At 45.5% G+C, this 23880-nt stretch overlaps 1 protein-coding gene across 4 annotated transcripts in view; it reads right to left on the reverse strand.

The window, feature by feature from the left end:
* SLC1A2 (solute carrier family 1 member 2) overlaps nt 1-23880 on the reverse strand; it is a 121196-nt gene that overhangs the window by 40549 nt on the left and 56767 nt on the right. For all 4 annotated transcript variants that reach the window (XM_081100441.1, XM_081100443.1, XM_081100442.1 and 1 more), the window contains exons 2-5: nt 8260-8402; nt 6324-6476; nt 4290-4540; nt 663-831 (exon numbers count right to left, since the gene is read on the reverse strand). In XM_081100441.1, coding sequence (XP_080956567.1) covers nt 663-831; nt 4290-4540; nt 6324-6476; nt 8260-8402 — 716 coding nt within the window. The remainder of the gene's footprint in view (nt 1-662; nt 832-4289; nt 4541-6323; nt 6477-8259; nt 8403-23880) is intronic.

Consider the following 23880-nt stretch of genomic DNA (forward strand, 5'->3'; position numbering starts at 1 on the left):
ATGGTCAGACAACCAGTGAGTGGTCCATAAGGGACCCAAACCCAGTCTGTCCAACTACAGAACCCAAGAACCTCTAGGATGGAATACGAAGAAGGCTCCGGGCTAGGGGAAAGGGCTCATTAGAATTCCAGAAAGTTAAACAAGATAGTCTCCTTTTGATAAACTTCTCTTGACACCAACACTTTGTATTCCTGATAGCACTGCATTTGTTTATAGACTGTGAGAGCTGGGGTGGGACATCCCCCATGCCTAGCACGGTACTGATATACGGGGGCAACTCAAACAAAAATGCTTAAGAAATGAAAGAATTGGATGTGTAACTGCATGAAATGGAGAGTCAGAGGAAGTGACTTGCCCACACCACGCAGGAAGTCAGGGATCGAGTCCAGTGCATGTTTATCCTGTGTCTTTCCCCATCCCTGACCTCTACTCATCATGCCCCCTCCTGGTACTGCGGCTGCCCATCTCCCTCTTCCTAATCCCTCCACTCTCAGCCCCAGTGGTCCTCCAACCACCCTCCGGCTCCACCTAGCGGACAGCAGAGTCATTGGCTTCCTGCGGAGGGAGTGAGGGATGCTGGGCTGCTGAGATGCAGAAGAGGCTGGGCATTGTCTCTGAGGCAGGCATGCCTTCCCCAGGGAGATGAATACCAGGTTGCCTACCTAAGACATTCATGCCGTCCTTGAACTCCAGACCCTTCTTGATAACCACCTTCATTTCCTCTGGTGCCTCTGTCGCAGTCTGGGTCAGCAGGGAGACGACAGAGGTGGTGACATTGCTCTCCTCTTCGGACTCAGGCGCCTCCAGGACTTTCTTCGTCACCGTTTGAATCTAACGGAGTGAAAGAGAGAAACACAGAGGGATGAGGCTCAGTCTAAAACGTTACCAGCAGCCTGGCTGCTTCTGTGTTTTTTAAGTTCCCCGTTAGGTTAAAAAACAATTAGGAAGTCCCAAAACAAGGTTATGAAAATGAGGGAACGTTTTATATTTGTGTTTAACAGAGTTTTGTTTTGTTTTTTTATACACATACTAGAGGCCCGATGCACGAAATTCATGCAGGGGGCTCGGTCCTTGCAGCCCCTTGCAGCCTTGGCCGGCCCTCGCAGTCCTGGCTTCTTCTGGAAGGTCGCCCAGGACATCCGGAAGGTCATTAGGCTGTTTGGTCTAATTAGCATATTAGCTCTTTATTATATAGGATGGTGGGATACGACTGTCCTCGTCACATGATAATTACAGGGCTTATAACACGCATTGGTACCATGCTACAGACAGAAGGCTTTAGTGATGGGACATGAGCTTCAAGTGTGTGTCTGTTGGCAGGGGGGCAGGGGGGGGAGTCTGCTTCTTTTATTCTGGTGAAGCTCTGTCCCTCAGCACAAGGTCAAATGTCCCACACGGACATTCTTCATAACTGTGAGGCCCTGTTGGTTGACCCTCCCAGTCCCTCAAGAGGGAACCTGGTCGAGAAGAGGAGGGCAGGGTCTTGGGGGAAGGTATACCAGCACCACGTGATCTGCCTGTTTAGCTCCTTCCTGCCTGGCTGCCATGGGACAAAGTCTGCACAGACCAACTCGTGTGGGTCCGCCCAGGGCCAGGCTCTGCTGGGATCTCCATCTGGGTGCCAGATGTGCCAGCCGCCAGCAGCCACCACAGCAGGGGTGTTGGCTTGTATTTCAGATCCAGATGTAAGGTGGGGAGACATCTGCTCCTTCTAGCTAGTGATGCCAAGCCTTACTCGGTGTCCCCAAGCATCTCTGTGCAAATGGCCTCCCAAGAACCTCTCATTCTATTCCTCGATGTCTGTGGCAGCCGTCCTATTTTTAAAGGTGCCAGTGCTGTGAAAACCCACATCTGAGCCCAGAGAAACACTACCGCCGGAAGCATTAAAATAGAACTCATGCGGGGTCCTAGAATGTCAGCACCGGCACGTAGAAGGCAACAGATGGCTGAACCCCGAATAGATATGGAAAAGGAAGCATGGAGAACTCAAGTGACTTGTCTGACATCAGAGAGTTATTGGCAAAGCTGGGGCTTGAACTCAGATGGCCTGACCACCACTGAGTTCTTTCCACCACATGTGCTACATGATAAATTCTATGGCCCAACCCTGCTGCAGCTGGACCCAAGGCTAGGCAATGCTTGTCTGAGCACTGATCTGAAAGAGGAGAGAACCAGGCACAGGGTTCTCCGAAGTGTGGCAGGGTGCTCTCTGCCAGCCTGGCCACATGCTCTTGCTCAGGGAGGGAGAAAGCCCAGGCTGAGGGTGTGATGTGGGGAACAGGTAGGTGGAGGCCCCTTGGTCTGGGCAGTGTTGGCATGAAGAGAGAATTCAGGATTGCCCAGCTGGTGTGGCTCAGTGGTTGAGCATCAACCTATGAACCAGAAGGTCATGGTTCAATTCCCGGTCAGGGCATATGCCCAGGTTGTGGGTTTGAATCCCCAGGAGGAGGTACGCAGGAGACTGCCAATCAATGATTCTCTATCATTGATGTTTCTATCTTTCCCTCTCCCTTCCTCTCTGAAATCAATAAAAGCATTAAAAAAAAAAAAAGTCAGAACTCCATGAGCAACCATGACCAACAGAGCCATGTTCCCAGGAACAAAAGGACCACAGGAGCCAACTGCAGACCTATCCTGAGTTACTAAAGCAACAAGACTTGAGTTCAAAGCAAGTAATTTCATCTTCTAAGCAGCTGGCTGAGCACATTACACAGAGAGAGTGCCAGTAAGCACCCCTTCCTTAGCCTGTTTCCATCCGCTCCCCATCCTGCTTCCCAGCCTGGAATGGCTCCTGTTAGCATAGCTCCTTGTTATCAGTGGCACCAAAGTGGCATTGGGAGTTGGAGGACCTATCCCAACCCAGAGTAATGGAGGCTCAGCAGTGGTTGGCAATTGCATTTTGGGGGCAGCTGGGGATACGGGCTTTTCCTCTATGTGACCTATTTCCTAAGGCCATTCTTCTGTGATTCCCTGGAAATGGCTGGAGGAAGCTTCTTGCTTCTAATTTAGTTTCCACTGGAGCTGATGGGAACTGCAGTGTATTCCAGCCTGAACTGGCCTTGGGGCCAGACAGCAGGCTGGTGAGTGGGCACCAGGCAGCTATTTCAGTGGTTCCACTCAGCAGAATCATCTGTTTTTAAGAATCACAGTTTTAAAAATACATGTGCCTATTGGCCGTTGGTAGAAGTATACATCGCTGCAAACTTGTGGAGGGCCGTTTTGCAACACCCAGCAAATTCAAAATATAAAACTCTTTGGCAGGACATTTTTATTTCTAGGATTTTATCCTTTAGAAATACTATGCAATCATGACAAAAGGGAGCAGGTGAGAGAGAGAGGGGGGGGAAGAGAAAGAGGGAGATAGAGAATGCTAAAACATTTTTAAATGAAAAGGCAAAAGCAATATATATATAATGCAGTAGCACTTGGGTGGAATTAAATTTTAAACATTAGCCCTGGCCAGTGTGGCTCAATAACAGAGCATCGGCCCAAGAACCGAAGGGTCTTAGATTTGATTTCTGGCCAAGGTCAAGGGCACGTACCTGGGTTGCAGACTCATTTCCCACCCTGTCCGGGGTGGGTGAGGGAGGTAACCAATCGATGTGTCTCTCTCACATAGATGTTTCTTTCTCTGTCTCTCTCTCTCCCTCTCCCTCTCCCTCCTTCCCATGCTCTCTAAAAATCAATGGAAAAATGTCATTGGTGAGGCTTAATTTTAAAAAATTATACAAACATGCATTTTACACATACACACACAAACTCAACATGAGTAGCTCTATGGAAGGGAAGTGAAGACTTGCATTTTTACTTTATTTACATCTATACAATTTAAACTTTTCACAATTCTCATGCGTTACTTCCACAGTTTAAAAAATACCCCATTCCCAGGTTTTAATTCCATTAAGCATATGCATTTTTTAACCACACCGCATGTGGGTTGGCTATACTGCCAAGATCAAGAACCAGTGGGAACTCTAGAGGGTTGTGGGCAAAGGTGATAAAAATGTGCCCTTGGATGATGCAGAGGCGGGAACAAAAAAGAAAGAAAGGCAAAAAAAAGGAGAAGTGGTACTGTGAGGTTAAAAAAAAAAATAAGGCAGGGAGGTTAAAAAATCCACGTGACTCCAACCCCCAAATCCTGCCCCAGATCACCTCACACACCCCTAAAACAGAGATAATCAAATGCTAAGAAAATCACTCTCCAGATCTGATTCATTAAAACAGATTCTCAGTTAGCACCTGTGTAACTGGGCTTGTGGGAGGCGAGAACATCAGAACTTGGGCGTTACCTGTTGAAAACAGGCTTGGACAAGATTTTCCGGGAAGAGATTTCGAATAAGGTCCAGAAAGGCATCCAGGCTGGATACTTCGTCGTTCTTCTTCCCAGGCCCCAGCTGCTTCTTAAGTTTGGGGTTCCCTGGGTGGATCGCCAAGACCAGGATGACGCCCAGGACCGCGGCGATGATGGTGGTGGACATGTAATACACCATGGCCCTGGTGCCCAGGCGCCCGCTGGCTTTGGCATCCAGGCCTGACAGCCCTGGATCGGAAAGAAACCCAGAGGGATTAATTCGGTGATGTTTCTGAGAACTACCCATCTCTGCATACCTAGACCTTGGCTTCCTATTATTCAAATGCATCGATGCTAAGTTAAACCTCTTTCTACTAGCTAGCTGGTCAACCCCACAGTTTGCAATTCCGTTTTGCAAGGATGTGTTTGACAGAACTGGGGAGAGCTGGAGACCTCTGGTCCAGAGTGTAAACACTGGCCGGTGACTACTTTTTATCCATCTGCAATGTGGAGTTCAAGTTGAATCAATTCGAGTTTTAATTCTGAGATGATGTCCTTTCCACTGATTTGGTGTCAAAATACCCTTTCTTGTACGAAGGCATGGTGCTGGTGCATGCTAGTTTTTTACTTGCTTTCTTTGTTGTTGTTGCTTTTAATGTCCTCACGTGGGAAAATAGGAAGCTGGTGGCCCTATGTCAAGCCTCCACATTTTTTGCTATGTTACTGGTCATTGAAATGGAGCCGGAATACTGATGTAGCACAGCCCTCTTCCAGTCTTGACCTTGTGTAGGGATTGAAGGACACATGCATAAGCCACCCCAAAAAGAGGGGTGCTTCATCTCTACTGGGCTTGGCTCTGTGATTGTTGGAGGAAATCCCAGCCAGTCACAAAAATTCCAGCCTTCATGGGTATTTTCCAGTTGTTTCTTTAGTTTTTCTACTTCTCAGTTTCAGTTCCTGCTTTAACGACACAGAGAGTGCACCCATTTTTGGAGTGGGGAGGAAGTCATTGATATTAACTTTTTTGGATTAAGCCGACTCACCTATGACCCACTTCTCCTTACAACCTACAGTCTAATTCTAGTTAATGGAAGCTAGGCTTCCTCACCAGGTTGGCCAGCGTACAATCTGTTAAACAGGCATGGAGAACATTTTGTCTGTTTTGGAAAGGAGCATTTAAGGTGAAAGCACAGCTTCACTCAATCTGGGCTGAATTAAATGATAAGATTTTCTGGAAACCCAATCCCAGCATTTCCAGTTACGGGCCTCACTGGTCGACCAGCTATGAGACCGTAGAACAGCCTGGCTTAGCCTCGGAATCTCTTGGACTGACCAGAGCCCCACTTTCTTCACAAGGTGGACAGTCCAGAGGGAAGACTCTCTTAAGGTCACCCAGCCGGTTGGCACCTAAATATAGACCAAAGCCCAGTCTCACCCTTCACTCAGCACTTAGTCTCTAAACCATAACAATATATGTGCTGTTCTAGGAATATCATTTGGTAAGAAGGAGAGTACCCGTATACGTTCATGGAGAGAAAAAGATTCTTTCATAATTTTTTCAGCCAAAACAAGTGACCATGATATACATAAGGGTAACTTTCTTCTGAAAAAGTCAAACAGCTTTTATATCTAGTATTTCATTTATTTTAATACTTGTTTCCCTCTACACACAATTAAGTAGTAAAGAAATGTTTCCTTTCCTATTTATTACCTTAATCAGTTTCTGAACAAACTATAATCTAGAAAACGAGAAAAGTATACATTAAAAATTGAAAGCACTACAGATACCATCATTTTTAACATAAGGCTATTTTTTTAATCATTTGTTGCTGGACAGATGGATGGACTGACCAATAGACAAACTTATTTTAGGGCTGATTGTCCCCATTTTAGAGACAGAAAAACAAAGGCTTAAAGTGAAATGACTTAGATGATCACATTAATCCCTTTAAGTAAATTGATATTCAATGGTCAACCCAAAAGCCAGAGCAAGAGTAGGACCCACTTGGCCAGGCACCAGAGAAGGACTTACCTGTGATTAAACTGGAGATGATCAGAGGGAGAATGAGCATTTTTAGCATCCTCATGAGTATATCCCCTGGGAAGGCTATTAACATAACCACATCAGGGTGGATAGGAGATGCCAAGCGAAGAAGCCCTCCACATACTGCCCCCAGGATGACACCTATAAGGAAGGGGGGAAATCTGGATTTATTATTGTTTTTTACTCTAGTCAAATAAATAGCTTTAAGAACTTGTTTCAGTGACATTCACCTTTCTCATACTTCTCTATTATCAGATGATGAATAGCATGCAACAAAAATACCACTAGATAAGTGAAGCAGATGTTGATTAGTAGGAGAATATTTTGTATCTCCAGCTATTCTAAAAGGCCTCTTTGGGAGAGTCAAGGAGAGTGTTCTCAAGGCTTTATGGGAGGCATGTCATGGCAACTGGACTCCACCATTTTTAAGGCCATCATCCACATGTAGAGTCAGAGATTGTAGTAGAAACAATCCAAGTGCCAGATATTGCTTCTCCTTTCAGCCCAGGCCTGGCCACATGGCATGGGGTTTAATGTATTTCTTTCCTTTTTTAACTGGATACCTGGTAAAAGGAGCATTTAATTGACTGATGTGAGTTTCCTTTTTTCTTCTAATTCCTTTAATTTCCAATAATTTCCCCATGGCTTACCCTCGAGACTTTTGTCCTTGACTTCTATAGCCTATTATGTAATCATTGGACTTGCTGCTCTTATGGGAGATCAAGGAGGGTCTCTAAAAAGGTATCTGGGAGGAAACAATTGGGGCAGAGATGCTGGCAGGAGCCTTTCGTTTTGCATATTCAGGGATTCCACAAGAAGAGCTTCAGATCTCTTCAGACAGGCAGCCAACATAAACAGTCCTTGTGCCAACCACCATTCGGGTCATAGCACCACAGGCTGGGAGTGAGGAAGGGAGTCCCAGGATCTTTGGCCAATCGTGTTAACCCCTGGCATGCAAAGGGAGGGACATGGCCCAAAGCCTGATCTTTGCTTCTTCTCCAGGTGAAAACTATGCTTCTTCAAGACCTATGATGAATGACTTGTGTTTTTGTGGAGGGTAACCCTTGGAAAACCCTACCAGGCCTGCGGTTTCCTTTTATTGAGTGAACTGAGCTATGGCAAACTCCCACCCAAGATGACTGACTCAAAGCAGGCGCCATGGAATGAAGGGTGTGCGTCTGTGTGTGGGGGTGGAGAGGTGAGCTGTTCATTGCTTCTGTGTGCTGCCTAAGCGAGAGCTGAAGAACAAGGGAGGGATCAGGAAAGGAAATGGTGTGGTTGTCATTACAAGAAACTGCAATTTACCACATTTTCAATAAACCCTGGTTGAAAACCTAAGGCCAAAATGATATTAACAGTCACACATGAAAAAACAACTATGGCGTGGGTGAGGCCTGAAGCAGGGGAATAAGATTTTTGAGACAGACCTGCTTCAGATTGAAGCATCAGACAAGCCTTCCCCATGCTGGCCTCATTAGCTAATGTGCTGAACATTAAGTCAGTGAAATGTCTGGAGAAGGTTAGGTTTTGGATGCCGTCTTATGGTCGCCTTTGTCTTGATGTGGGTATTTCTCTCAATGCAGTTCGCTGACCACCTGCTTTGGAATCCTGGTTTGTTAAGATACAGAGCCCAGGACTTACTCCAGGTGGCCCAAGGCCGAGTCTCCCCAAGGAGGGGTCCCTGGGGACCTGCATGCCGCCACTCTCAGGGGCAGTGTCTGGGCACACTGAGATCTGAGGACCACTAGGCTCCCTAGGAGCGAACACGTGGTTAGGGCAGGTGAGGGGGACGGTGACACCACTGAGGCCTGGGCAAACGGGGCCTTTGCGGAGCAGTCGGAGGGCTGGCTGCAGGAACCAGCTTCCCCACGGAGCCAGGAGAGAGCCAGAGAAGAGGGGCCGGTGGGGGGCGCCTGCCACCTACCCAGCACCGTCAGAGTGAGCAGCAGGTTCTTCCCTAGCTTGCTGCACAGCCGCAGCCCCAGGTTCCGGCGCTTGGGCGGCTCCTCCGAGCTGAGGTGGCTGTGGGGCATCCGCACTTCGACCTGCTTGGGCATGTTGTTGGCACTGCAACAGAAATGAAGGCTGTGGTTAGGGACCGCTGGGCACCTCCCTTATCCCGTCAGAGGGGCACAGCTAGGAGTAGGAGTAACGCCCCCCCCCCCCCCCAGGCACACCTGGGAATCTGGAAACATTGGCAAGAAAATAAAAACAAAGGAAGCGACTCAGAGTACCCTGAATTCCAGTTCACCGATAACCAGGACACTAGGTCCCACCGAAGAGCTACCTGCCAGGTGCTTCTGTCCCTATTACCTTGGATCATCACAACAAAGAAAAGAAAGGCCAGAAGAGAGAGAGAGAGGGAAAGAGAGAGGGAGAGAGAGAAACATCGATGTGAGAGTATAACATCAATTGGCTGCCTCCTGCATGCCCCCTAGCAGGGATTGAGCCCGTAACCCAGACATGTGCCCTGATGGGGAATCCAACCAGCAACCTTTTGGTGCGTGGGACAATGCCCAACCAACTGAGCCACACTGGCCAGGGCAAGATGAGGGTTTTCTAAGAACTGCCCACCCTGTAACTCTCAGAGGCAAGTGTCCCTGTCCCATTTGACAGAAAGTCACTTGCCCAGGGTCACAGGCTAAAAGAAATGGAGATCAAACCCAGATATGTCATTGGCAGGAACACAGAAGTGAAGGCCACGGTTAGAGACTGCTGGGCAGAAGGGATGAGCTCTAAAATCTGAAGCTCCAAAGTGCATAGAGGCACAGCCTAAGTCTCACTAAATTAAAATGCCTCTGAGCTCAAGCCTTCCCATCCCAGACACAGAGAAGTCATCCATGATGGTAGTCCAAGTTTTGTCTCTCTTTCCGAAAAGATGGCTTATCCAGTTTTTTAAAAATTTAATCCTTTTTGGTTTTTAAAAGATCATTCAAATGACCAGGGCTCTGCTAAGCTGTCCAAGAGTCAATACCACTCAATGGCAAAGAAGTGTGGTCAGAAGAAGCATGTGATCACCTTCGTCCCTTGATGCAGCCCAGCCCTTTTCCAGATAAACCCCAGTGAGCCCAGGCTGTGCTGGAGTCTGCAATGGAGCCCTTGCCAGGAGAACGCACATGCTGCCTCTTCCCCCAGCTCTGTCATTTCCCAGGCCAATGAGATTTAAGCTTGAAAATTGAGATACAGAGGCCACATTTTTACTTTGACAACTTGGGACACTTTTGTTAGCTGCCATCTTGCAATCGCCATCATTTGATAAAAGAAAAAATAGTCTTTAACACCTAGAAAGACAGGCTGAAGTCTTTGGATACATGACAGAGCCTTGCAATCACTGGTTATAATGGAGATAGCATGGGTTTTACCATCACAGAACCTGGGTTTCAGATCCGGACTCCATTATCTGCTAGCTGTGCGGTGTGTAGACACAAGGGCTTGCTGCCAACCTTGTGGAAACAAACATGACTGTGTATGGCAGAGGCCTGGCACGTGACACAGGTGGCTCCTTTCTCCAGAGAATATGAAGAAGAGACACATAAGACTACTGAAGTTCAGGACGTCGGTGAGATTTAACTCAGGGATCTACCCAGGTGCACAACCATTCCAATAAGACATCACACTGAGCTTCTAGTCAGAGCTAAGGCCAGGGACCCAAATATAACTATATACTTACTTTTACATGACAGGCTGCTTAATATATTTGCTAATGAAATGCTTTAAAATTTGGAATAATGTCGCATGGTCTGGTAGAATACCCAGATGAAATTATTAGTCAAAATATAAGCTTCTTACTGTTCCCTTAATGCCCTAATTTTCTACTCATTTAGTTAGTTTTTGCGCAACCTCTGACTTTCTAACATATGTGTGTGCTAATGATCACTTAGACCATTTCAAGAAGAAAATAGGACACGGCTGCTCACAGCAAGCAGATGAGGTCCTTTCTGAGCAGAGAGCAAAAATACCACGTCCTCTCAGCATCCAGTGAAACACACAGGAAAGTTCTTGTTACAACACAGCAGGGGGAAATGATCAAAATGGTCTTTTCAACGTGGCTAGACCATATTTTGATGTTTGCATTGGGATCTTTTAATACATTTAAACATTTTTCCAGCCAGTAATCTGAAGCTCTAAACCAGAAAATTGGCAACAAAGAATAGCGGTCATATGTGTTCGGAAATGGTGACTATTCCATTAGCCAGCCCTTGGTTAAACCCTGTGAGCTCCTCGAGGGTGTCATCCCGCCTTCTGCTTCCATGGAATCCCTCCTGCCATTGCAGCTAGAATCAGGCACACGGTTGGTACTGAAGTAAGACCAATAGGTACTTAAAGCAAACATTCTGGCGAGATCCATCTGATGTAATGAGAGTGTCAAGCATCAAAACGGCCACGTCAAATTGAAAACATGCACACGTTAGGTTAACATACACACCCAACCCAGCAATGTGGTTGGATGCCTGTTGCACACAGCTCTTAGCTGCACAAAACTGCTGCGTGTTTAATGGCATGTTTCTTAGGCCATGACAAAATGTCCCCGAAGCCCCAAATCAAAACAGCCACATCAAAGTGGCAACATCAAAATGCTAAAACCCACAAGTATTTATTGAGAGAGTTAAATAACTGCTCCAGGCCGATCAGAGCTCCTAACTTCTGCAAATAGAAATATAATTTTTAAAGTACATCAAGGCTCCAGCATGCATCTGGGGACACAGGGAGCCCCCTGAGAACTCTCTGGAAAGGCTCGATACCAGTCTAAGTGATCACTGCATCCCCAGAGCCCCTGAACTGGGGAAGATGATAAAATATAATGCCACATAACATTATATAACACAATATAGAGATGCATCTAAGCCTTATATATCTTCAGAAGAACAGATATAGTTTTTAAAATGAGATTACACACACACAGAGCTATTTGATTGCTGGTTAGTGAATATGCATAGCAACAATGGCAATAAGAAGGATAACGGTATTTATTGTGTACCCTGCGTCAGACACTCTACTCGGTAATGAGTAAAGGGCAATCTTGTTCTTAAGGAGAGACAGAAAGTGCATTGCACCTTACTGGTCTGCTTCACATATGGGCCACGATAAAGGTCTGCCCAGGATGCTACAGGAAATGGTAAGGACGGTACCTAACCTAGCTGTAGAGAAGAGGAAGAGTGTTCTAGAACGGTCTCCAGGAGTGGCTGATGCCGAGTTGAATCTTAAAGCATGGATTGGATTTAAATGTCTACATCCTCCACCAAGCTGTGAACTCTGGGAGGACAGGACTGTGATCTTTAACACCTGGTACCAAGTGCTTGATAAATGTTTGCTCAAAGCAAATAAGACCCGGGAAGCCGCTATGAAGGACACCTTGTTCTCCCTGGAGCGAGGCTCTTCAGCTGTAGACTGAGCTACCACCGCAGCGAGCCTCGTACCTTCTTGCCTTTGTTCCACAAATTTCCACTGGGCACCTATTACAGGCCCCAAGCTGTTCTAGGAGCCCAGGATATCGCAAATCAACAAAACAGACAAAGCCCTTGCTCTCACGGGGTGTACGCTTTGGAAGAACAAAGACACGGATAAATGCATGTCAAGTGGAGACTGCTGGGAGGGGAGGACCTGTGGGGGGAAGGCGGACGTTCCGGCATCAGGGGCCAAGGAAGGCATTGAGGATAAGGAGGCATCTGAACAGAAACCTGGAGCGAGTGAGGGGTCTCCTAGTTAACTGTGCAGTGTGTCCAGAGCTTAGCAAATACATGCGATACACACAGTTTGGAAATCTGTAGTACATTCAAACTAGAGCCCAAAGCTCCCACCAGATGTGACTCCTGGTGTCCATGTGGTTTTGAGCACTGACTCAAATGAGTGACAAATTAGTCATGCCAGGCCCTATTACCACCATCAATATGATGGGCTTTCAACGACTCTCCCAGCTCCCAGAGGAAGAAAACCAGTCCCAGGGAGGGGAGAGCTGGACATACAGGCAGGGGGCTGAGGTCACAGTGGCCTGCAGTTTGCTTCCCTGGCGGTGAGCAGAAAGGGCAGGAGCTGGACGGTGTAAGCCCACTGGGCAAACACAATAATTATTTCAAGTGAGCACACTTACCCCTTATGAATACTCCCTTCCTGTGGCTGTGCAGACAGATCCCAACACTAAGAACCTGGCAAGCCCAGGGGTGGTTTGGTTAGACCAAATTCACCGAGCCTGATGTGTCCCAACACGGTGCACCACCTCTGTTCCCATTTGAGTGTCCTCTGGATGGAAGATCTTTTTTTTTTTTTTTTTAATATTTTTTATTGATTAAGATATTACATATGTGTACCCTCTACCCCCCCCCCCCTCCCCGCTCAACCCCTCACCCCCCCGTTGTCCGTGTCCATTGGTTAGGCCTATATGCTTGCATATAAGTCCTTTGGTTGATCTTTCCCCCTTGCCCCCACCCTCCCCTACCTTCCCTCCAAGGCCCGACAGTCCAATCAATGCCTCTCCGTCTCTGGATCAGTCCTTGTTCATCAGTTTATGTTGTTCATTATATTCCACAAATAAGTGAGATCTTGTGGTATTTATCCGCTCTCCAGTTCCATCCATGCTGTGGCAAATGGTAAGAGTTCCTTTTTCTTCTTCCTCTTCTTAAAGAATACCTTTCAGCATTTCATATAATGCTGGTTTGGTGGTGATGAACTCCTTTAGCTTTTTCTTATCCATGAAGCTCTTTATCTGACCTTCCATTCTGAATGATAGCTTTGCTGGATAAAGTAATCTTGGTTGCAGGTTCTTGCTATTCATCTCTTTGAATATTTCTTGCCACTCTCTTCTGGCCTGCATGGTTTCTGTTGAGAAATCAGCTGACAGTCGGATGGGTACTCCCTTGTAGGTAACTGACTGTCTTTCTCTTGCTGCTTTTAAGATTCTCTCTTTATCTTTTGCTCTTGGCATTTTAATTATGATGTGTCTTGGTGTGGTCCTCTTTGGATTCCTTTTGTTTGGGGTTCTCTGCGCTTCCTGGACTTGTAAGTCCATTTCTTTCACCAGGTGGGGGAAGTTTTCTGTCATTATTTCTTCAAAAAGGTTTTCAATATCTTGCCCTCTCTCTCCTTCTGGTACCCCTATAATTCTGATGTTGGTACGCTTGAAGTTGTCCCAGAGGTTCCTTACACTATCTTCATATTTTTTGAATCTCTTTTCTTTTTTCTTTTTCGGTTGGGTATTTTTTGTTTCTTCGTATTTCAAATCTTTGACTTGATTCTTGGGATCCTCTTGTCTGCTGTTGGAGCTCTGTAAAGTATTCTTTATTTCAGTCAGTGTATGCATAATTTCTAATTGGTCCTTTTTCATGACCTCCATGGTCTCACCATACTCCTTGAGGGATTCATTAAATTTATCGGCGGTTTCCATAAAATTCTTGACAAACCTTATAAACGTGGCCTTGAACTCTATATCCAGTCGTCTGGCCTCCTCCATTTCTGCCAATTGTGACCTGTTTCTTTGTCTCCGCATTTTGGCTGCTTCCCTGTGTTGATAGAGTGGCCTGCGCGCCAGGTGTCCTGTAGGGCCCAGTGGCTCAGCCTCCCCAGTTACCTGGGGTGGACACTCTTGGTGCACTCTTGGTGCCTCGCTTGTTGTAGGATCACTGGGAGGAATTGACCTCCAGGCCAATTGGCTGTGGGAAGCAGCTGTGTCTGAAGTGGGAGAATGGTCCCCCTCTGACCACTGGGTACAGTGGCTCCTGGATCTAAGGAGGTGCTAATTCAGCCCCTGCCTGAGGCCACACAGCAGGAACTACGAAGAGGCTCAGCTGTGAAGCAATGCAAGCCTCTGCGGGGCCTTGGGCCTTCTCTTGGAAGTTCCGGGTCTGGCTGGCCCGGCTGCAGTTAGGTAATTATCAGGTTGCAAAGTTCTGGGGCATTCACATGCAAAAGCCTCTGCCGCAGCCCGGGTGGGGCGGGGTCTCAGGGAGTCAAAAGGGCGGGGAAAGAAGCTATGGCTGATTCTCCGCGCCGGAGTCGCGCGTCTCAGTGTCCCGGCAATGGCTGCAAGCACCTCCGAGGGAAATCTGCCCCCAAGTTCGCCCGCTGCCGCCTGAGAGAGCAGCCTCTGCCCGTATGAGTCCTGGGTCCCCAGAGACTTCCCAGAACCGGAGATCAGAGCAGTCGGGAGCTTGTGATTCAAAAAGACAGCCGAGTCCTCAGGTGCCACCCCCTTTCCGCGCGCGAGCCGCCGCGTACCTCTGCACTCAGCCTCCGCAGCTCCTCTGGCTCTCAGCGTGCTTTTCTTTTCTTCTAGTTGTAGAAATTACACTCAGCCAGCCTTCCTGTTGTTTTGGACGATGTTTGCTCCGTCCTTTGGGCTAATTTTCAATTGTTGTGTGGGGCGACTATTTCCCGGTGTTTATCTATGCCGCCATCTTAGTTTCTCTGGATGGAAGATCTTGCAATGCAATTCCTAAGCAGTGGAAGTTTCTGTAACCCGGCACTGTCAGATCTCTCTCCATTGCCCGGCAAAGTAAGGCCATGTGACGAGACAGTTGTTTGGATAATTAGAAACTTGAACAATGAGCCTATAATTTCCTTCAGCCATAACTTCTCCATTAAAAGATTTAAACAGCTGTTAATTTTGCAGTGGCTGCTCTGTTGTTCTTTCTTATGCAAATTCACGGGTCCTCCTTCAAGGACAAGCTGGAAGTATTCGTGTGTGTGTGTGTGTGTGTGTGTGTGTGTGTGTGTGACTCAAAAAGGAATATATCATGGGGCTGGTGCTAAGTTTTAAACTATTCTCAGAACCTGCTTTGTATTAGCATTCGATTTCCAGGCTCTGCCAAGAGCCTCTAATAATAGGCTCATTAGATGTGGTGGCAGACTCAGATCTCTAGCTTGCACACTTCAGCATCCTCTTATCTGGCACCAGATTCTTTTTTCCTCCTTCACGGTTCAGTGTGGTGCTAACAGAACATTTCCCAAGGAGCCTAAAAGCAACTGGTGTGTTTTTGCGTGAAGGATGTGAGGTCTGTGACAAGCATCACCCATCGGTCCTCGGCTACCCAAGTCCAAGACAACAGGAGACAATGTCCAGAAATTGCCCTAGTGAGGAATACTAGGTCAGACCCTCGAGAACAAAAATCATGTTTGTTGAAGGGGCTTTCCCCTAAGATATCTGGAGTGTTTGAAAAACAATGCTGGAAATACCAGTGGTGTCAGCTCTGAACACTGGACACCATGAAGGGGTGATTACAGCTGTGACAGACCACATCTGGGATTTTCCCAGCTCCCTAAAGAATGCCATCTTTGCTGCAAAAAGGACTGGATCTCCAAAACAGCTGGGCATTTCCAACAGCCCTCCTGTCCCTCCACCCTTGCTGGGTCCTACAGGACCTGGTTGATGTGAAGGATGTTCACTGACCAAGAAGTCAGAATCTCTCTCTGACACAACTGTGTCTCATAGACCCTGAGAAGGAAACCTAAAGGTTCAAAACCTTCCAATCGCCTTTAGTTCCTTCTTCTGTTCATTTTTAGCCACTGTGTCCATTTCCTGATCACAAGAACATGTTCAGGAAAGGTCCTGCCAGTGAACTCCGGACTTCACAAATGATCCATCTTTCCTATAGCTTCTTCCTGAATGGCGGATGGTCCAGCTAAAGAGCACGGTTCATAGTTGTCCCTAGTCATGATGGGATCGGAACTAGTGGTCAACATGACACTGAAAGTCTGTGTGTGTGTTGGGGGGTGGGGGGTGGAGTCTGAGTCCAGGGCTGCTGCTAACTGGTTGTGTCAGAAATAGCATAAGTATAAAATGGATGTAAAATGCCTTGAGCATAGTCAACAGACAGAAGAGTAAGGGTTACGAAATGATAAAAACACACTCTTACTGTAAGAATGTACCAATAGGGTTCAGGTATCAATTTTGGTTGATTTTTATTCTTTTAGGTGCCAGGCTTTTAATCTTTAAAAGGAGAGGGTTGGATTAGAAATTCTTTAATGTTGTTAATTTCTGTGATTCTCTAATTCTCGGGAGGAAGGGGGTTATTAATAGGCTTTAGTTCCAGAGATAAAGCCTCCATTCTATTCTAGTATATCCAGGACTGAATAAGCTTAGAATTTACCATGAGACAAATCATTGCCTCAACCACAAGGTCACAGCCCAGTCACGGCATCAGGAGCTTCCCAGCGAAAGGCAGACGGGGGACTTAGAGACAAGAGACAAAGCAACAATAACAACCATTTCTTTGCCTTCACCTCCCCCTTTCCTATCTCTGCTACAAAAGCATAATTTTCTAGCACTACTGAAGCTGAGTTAGGGGTCAAATTCAGTACACAATTCATACATAGGTATCTTCTTAACCCTCATCCATGCTTGATCAATTATCAGTCTAGATTTCTAAGATGGGCAGGTCAATACCACGAGAATATAGTTGAACAGGTGAAATAGGATTGGGACCAGCTAAGTCACCACTAAGTCATCAAAAGGCCATCCATCTCGTTCATAGTCAACTCCTTGGAACTGGAGAGGTAGTACTCACAGAAACATCCAAGATGAAATAGTGAGGGAAAGGAATCTTTTCTCCATATCATTTTCCAGGTCAAGGGACCCAAACTAGTGAGATGAATGGCACTATGGAGCCAGTTGGGGCCTTTGGGTGTCCTAACATAAGGGGAAAGGAGGAAGTAGCAGAAGATAAAATTGTGAAGGGATCAATAACAATAGCATTTGTTTTGCCCAGGAACACAAGTGAAAACACCAGCTCTGATTAGCAGCTTCCAGAAAACAGTTTAGTGGAATACAATTACATAATTATATGACCATTGGATCCTTGGTTAAAATCTCTGTTTTCCAGCTGTGGCTGGGACAAGGCATTTATTTGCTCTCTTGGACAATAATACCCAACTCACTGGGTCATTATAGAGCTTAAATAAGATAATACTTATGAAAGCAGGGGCAGTATTTAACATAACTGATACTCACTTTTAGTTTCCTTGTCTTCAGTGACTAAAATGGTGCAAAACCACCTTTAAGACAGTTTATTTACAGTTGTGTTCTAGTAGATCACTTTGGCAACAAATGATGCTTGTGCTTTTTACAAAAAGAAAGTCCCAGATGGCCCATGTGGATCAGGGCCTGGGAAGTTCCCAGTGCTGTAAGCTTCCACACTGTGGAATGACTGGAGAACCTCTCACGGAACATACTTAAGGAGTGCAGCCTTAAGTATAACACCTCCGGACTTTTGTGAAATCCTCCCCAGGGTAGAGACCTAAGCTGGCCTCAACCCAACGGGTTTGCCCATTTCCAGAAAGGAAAGGCTCACCACCAAAGCAGAAATAAGACACCAAGGAACAGCAAACCTCTAGGCCTGAGTGGAAGACTGGGGCGGGGCGTTTGATCATCCCAAATTGGGGACCTCTTCTAAAAATAAAGATTACACCATGGCCAAGGCACACACTGGCCAGCCCAGTCCCCGTAGGCATGCCGATTCTGAAGTAATTGCTAGCCGCCTCTGGTTCATGGAAGAACATGAAAATGCATTTGAAAACTTCACACAGCTCCAACAAACTGGGGGAGATTCATTGGCATGCGCTCTGTGTTTGAGCCACAGAGAACTTGGCCCCAGTTCCAGTGTGCCTTGAAGCAGACGGTCTCCTCCAGGTAACACATCCTCCCCACCTCTCCTCCAATCAAGTTCTTAGTCTAACTTCTATTTCTTCTTCGAAACCCAATTCAAGTGCCACTTCCCTTGGGAAGTCTTTGTTGACTCCCAAGTTTGCTTTGTACCCTCCTGCAGGTTCCCTGTGCTTATCTGTGCACTCTCTCAGGGTATTTCTACCCGGGCTGACCGCTTTCAAGGTATTTATCACAATTTACTTGTCTTTTCCCCACTAGAACATAAACTCTTTGAGGGCAAGATATTGATTTATTTGACTCTATCTCCCCCACAGCCAGCATGGCTCCTTGCATATGGTAGGTGCTCAATTATTATAGGTTGAATGAGTAAATGAATGAGTAGGCAAATCGATTTTAAAGTAAGTTGTAGTTACAGGTTCTGTGTGATACTCCGTTTTAGGGGGTAGTGTTTGGAAAGATTAGGAAATCTGAAAAGAAGCGAGAAATGAGAGCAAAAGCACAAACACCTGCATGAGAAAAACCAGTGGTTGGCAGGAAGGTGCGGGTCAGCACCACACGGGACTGGTCGTCCCCTGCTGGTGGTTTTGCTCCAGCTGCCCTGTCCAAGGCTTGGTGGCCCCGGCGCTCATGGGAAGACGCAGCCATGAACCAACCTGAGCTCAGCTAATGAGGGCTTCAGGGGAAACTGGTAAGGATACAGGAAAACAACCGTGAAGCTTCCCAAAATGAGCCTTCCCAGTCAGTCCCCCAGACTGGGGAGTCCTTAGGATGTGGACCAAGTGGCTTAATTAGCTGCAGTACCTTTAGGCACCAGCAGAAACCCAGGCAAGATGTCCATAGCTGCCTGGCTCCTTTGGAGCTAGCAGTCCCTGTCTCATTTAGTTTCATCATTGTACAGATGGGGGCTTTCCTTTTCCTAAATAAAATCCCCCCAAAAGAGCAAATATATATTTTTTGCCAGGCTATAAAGTAGGTATTGTATGGTTCAACAGAGTGAAACACGTCGTTAGTAAAGATGCACATAGTTTACAACTTTGAGCAAAGTTTCTCAAGGGACAAGTGTGAAAACATAAAGGCAAGTGACCTGGGATCTCACCTTCCTTGATAGAAGGTAGAGGTGGCGCATGAGGAATAATCAATGACTGGCTAGCGGATGACAGAGGGTGGAGTAGGATTTTCATTGTCTTCGCAGCACATCTCCTTATTATCAGTAACCTGCGGATTAGAACTCTCCAGAGTAATGACTCAGCATGTGCTAAATGCTGAGAGTGACCTCAGCCTTTTTTTTTTTTTCTTCTTTTTCTTTAAACAAGCCTACAGTGGGGGGCTGGCATGCAGATTTGGTAATTTGGACTCCAGCCTGTAGGGTCAGGCTGGACAGCAGTTCCTTCCAGGATCTCTTAAGGAAGATATTTTATACAATGTGAGGAGTGATCATTAGTCATTTTACAGATGAAGAAACAAGATTAAGTCTTTTATCTGTTGTCAAATAGTTAGGAAAAGGCAGAGGTGAGAATCACACCCGGGTCTGCCTCTATCGAAAGTCCAATCCTTTCTCACCATGATATGGCAGCTGCAAGATCCTGGAACTTATCATTGATGTTTTATCTCTCTCTCCCTCTCCCTTCCTCTCTGAAATCAATAAATACATTTTTTTTAAAAAGATGAGAATATATAATCCTTAGATGTTCCTTTAGTTATGGCATCATAGACCAACCTCAACCTCATAGCTCATAATTCTTCAGAAAAACTTATAAAACTAAGTTATTAAAAATTATATCCCCCCAGGATGTTGAGCATATAGGTGGCTTTACGCCAAATTCTTTCCAACTTCAGCCATAGCAACAGGAGATGCAAAATCAAGGGCAGCGGGATGAAGTCACCGGGAACTAATTAGCCGAGGTCCCAGAGCTCCTATGGCCTGTAGTCTCCCCTCGCCCCTGGATCTCAGGCCATGTTGATGCTCTTGATCTGGAACAGATCATTTAACTTAACTCTATGGTTGAAGAAAATGTTCAGAAAAGGATTTTTCATTTGAGATTTTTCACTGAATGATGTGAGGCCTCATTTTCTGGAGAAAGGAAGATGGTCGGTCACACTTTAGCACTAGGGTCTTAGCAATAATGCAAAGCAAATATGACACAGGCTCAATTTTTCCTCATAGAAGATGATGGTGAAGACGAGTTACTGGTCAAACTATACTACAAAGCTGTAGTGATCAAAAACAGTATGGTATTGGCATAAAAACAAATACAAAGATAAATAAAACAGAATAGAGAATGCAGAAATAAATCAATACCTGTATGATCAATTAATCTATACCAAAGGGGGCAAGGATATACAATTGGAAAAGGACAGTCTCTTCAACAAATGGTGTTGGGAAAACTAGACAGCCACATGCAAAAGAATAAAACTGGACCGCTATCTTACACCAAACACAAAAAATTAACTCAAAACGTATTAAAGACTTGAACAGTATTAAAGAACTGATACTTGAAAACTCCTAGGAGAAAACAGGCAGTAAGCTCCTAGACATGTGTTGGTAGTGATTTTAAAAAATCTGACACCAAAAGCAAAAGCAACAAATACAAAAATAAAGTGGGACTAATTCAAACTAAAAAGCTTTTACACAGCAAAGGAAACCATCAACAAAATGAAAAGGCATCTTACTGAATGAGAGGAAGTTACAAGATGGGTGTTGCTTAACTGTACACTATTGCGTGGTTTCTTTTACCCATTAGACTTGATTATCAATAACAGCACTGGGTACACTACTTCCATTCAGAGAGCATAGTAGCTCTGCAGTAACTTTCTCTGCTTGATCCTCAAAACAAGTCTATAAAGGAGACCATTATTATCCCCATTTTATAGACGAGGAAACCTAAAGAATTAACATGCCTAAAAATTACCCAGTAAGCAGCAGAACCACAGAGCTAAGCCTACATCTGTCCAACTCCAAAGCTCAAGTTTTAAGGATGACATCAAGTAACTGAGCAGCCAATTCAAATACTCCATCTTTGGTCTGCTCTTTCTAACTATCTAGAGCTTAGAACAGGAGTCAGCAAATAAATCATGGCCCAGCAGATGGCCACAAAGCCTAAAATATTTACTATCTGACCCTATACAAAAAAACTTTGCTGATTCTTGGCTTAGAGGAATGGTAAACCAAATCCCAAATGTTCCATTCTGTTTATTGAGTTCTGTGTAGTACTTGGGATCTATGACTTGTTTTTGAGTCATTAAAATATTTTGTCATTGACCCTGAGTAATAAAATAAATTTGGCAGCAGGGGGTGGATAATAAAAGCTAAAGAGATGTGGTTCTAAATATTTACCTCCTGGATCATTGCAGGGCTACTAGTTAACCAAAACCCAGGAGGGTTTTGCCAGTCATGAAGAACTTGGCCAATAGGGTGGACCCACTGTGTGTAGACCAAAGTGCCCACAGGCCTCTCTCTGTCCATGTTGATGGGGGATGTCAGGGGCATCCTTTCACCAGCTGGCAGCCAAACTGAAAACTAGCTGTTTAGAGGGCTGCCAGCATGCTAAGCCAATAGAAACAGTGACAAAGAGGGCAGTAAGTGAGGCAATGAGTAACTATTTATTTTATTCATTGTTTTCAAACATAGAGAGAGGTGTGTGGTAAGCTTCATGTAAAACAGACATCTGAGTCATCCCAGAAGCAGGGCGTTCTCAAGTCATAAAGCACACGGTGGTCCAGAGTCAGGTCTTTCCACTGGCTTACAACAGTGCCAAGAACCTTACCAACACTAAATTGCCACACAACCCAGTGTGGATCCAAAACTAAAAAATCAATGATTCTTTATTATCTGACTCCACGTATGTGCTGAAGATTGACCTGTCAAATGAGGCATTGGCACTGGATACCTCTGTGGTTCCTTCCAGCTCTATGAGTGTGTGGAGTGGAAGCTCCACTAAGAGTGCAGAAATAATCCTGGAATACATTACTATTCCTCATAACTCATTATAACTCCTTTACCCAATTAGTGTTCTTATAACTATCATCAATGTTATCATTGTCATTATCCTAACTTACAGCATACATAATAAATAGCCAGCATTTATTAAGTGCTCTGAATGGACTAGATGTCATTTGTTGAGCTCACTGGAATATGTGTGAGAACATTCTATAATGGGGTCAGTAAACTATATCCAGCCCACTGCCTGTTTTTGCAAATAAAGATTTATTAGAACACAACCAGGCCCATCATTTGTTTACTTATTGTCATGGTTGCCTTTGCATTACAAGGGAGAGTTGAGTAGTTGCTGACCCCTGCTCCGCACACCTGCTGCTCTTGCTTACTTAACATCACTTTACTACTCTTTTGGTTGTAGCCTCTTGTCTTCTCCCAGAGAACTTCTCTTTCTGACTCTGTGGTTTGGGTGGAGTTGACCCATTGCCTATCTCAGGCCTGGCAGATCAAGATCCTTACTCCCATGGCCACAAATATTCAGGAGTGGGAACAGTTCTAAGAATTTTATGGGAAGTAGTGGGAAGGAAAATCTCTTTTTTTTGCTGAGGTTTCTGAGCTGCTAAGATGCAAGTCCAGAGCTGCCGAAAGCCAGCATGGAAATGGCCTGGAAAGAATGAGGTCTGACATAAGATTTTAGCTTCTGGATCCAACTATGCCTGATGCTATCCTAGACTTTTCAGCTAATACGCCAATACCTTCTCTTGTTAGCCCGAGTGAGATTAAGTTAGGTTTCTATCACCTGCAACAGAAACAAAACAATCCTTTGAAATAGACATAGTTACTTTCCAAACTAAGACTTACCTGCCCAAAGTCACATAGCTAGTGAAAGGCAGAGGCTAGGACCCAGTCTACATTGAGCTCTACGAGGTGAAAGAACCAGAAGATCTAGGACCAGGAACAGAACTAACAGTTGGTTTTTCTGTCTTGGAAGAGGGAACCTTCCAAATCACATCACTGTTCTCTAGAAGGTGTTTCTTTGGGGAATCATCCTGTTTTCTACTTGTGACTATCCCACAAAAAGGCCCAGTGGAGTATTGGCTTCTCATGTGGCAATTTGGAGGAAGTTATAGAAAAAGTGGTTCCATAGCCACTTTTCAGACCCCCATTCTTGCCATACTCAACTGGGAAACGAATTTTCTGGGGAAAAAGCTGACTTCCCTCTATGGGAGCATCCAGTCATCCAGCAATCGACATATGTAAACAGGCAGTCTCCATGCAGGGAGCACAATTGGGGGCCAGGCCCCTTCTGTAGAAAGAAAGAAATTAGGGTAGCCTTTGCTGAAACACAGATTCCATGAAATCTCACCTAACTGGAACCATCCATCCTACATGGCATCTTCTTACATTCTGCTTTGAAGAGGTGGAGAGGCTCCAGGAGAAGGATAGGGCAGGATATGGAAACAGCTCTCAGGGAGGGCTCTGGTGGGATGCCACTCAATGCGACACCATCACCAGCTGGAGGGCTTTGAAATCAAGACGAGTCCTCATTTTAAATGAGACAAGATCTTGGGGGACATGCAAGACCCTCGGTGTTCTGGTGCTAACACACCAAACCAAGAGGAAGATATTAATTCAGGAATTTCTAACACTTTTCAACCACAAGAGTTAAGCGTAAGTTCAAAAGAAAGGAAGGATAGATGGGTGAATGATTAGATAGATAGATACAAAACTACACACTTACATTTGTATCTACAAAGATTACAGACAATATTTCTGGAAGGTTCACAGGACACGTTAATAGTGGTGGCCTCCGAGGAGAATGTGCCCATGGGCATCAGGTGAGAGGGAGACTCACTGGTCAGTGCACATCTTTGGCAGAGCTTGAATGTTTTGCCATGTGTTTATTACTATTTCAATGTAAGAACCAAAAATAAGAGGGAATTATCAAAATACCTAATGACAAACCCCTGTTGGCTTCCTCTCCTAATGACCAGAACCCCATTTCCTTGCGCTTCCTG

Source organism: Myotis nattereri, assembly GCF_964212035.1.
Source record: "Myotis nattereri genome assembly, chromosome: 9".
Lineage (NCBI taxonomy): Eukaryota > Metazoa > Chordata > Mammalia > Chiroptera > Vespertilionidae > Myotis > Myotis nattereri.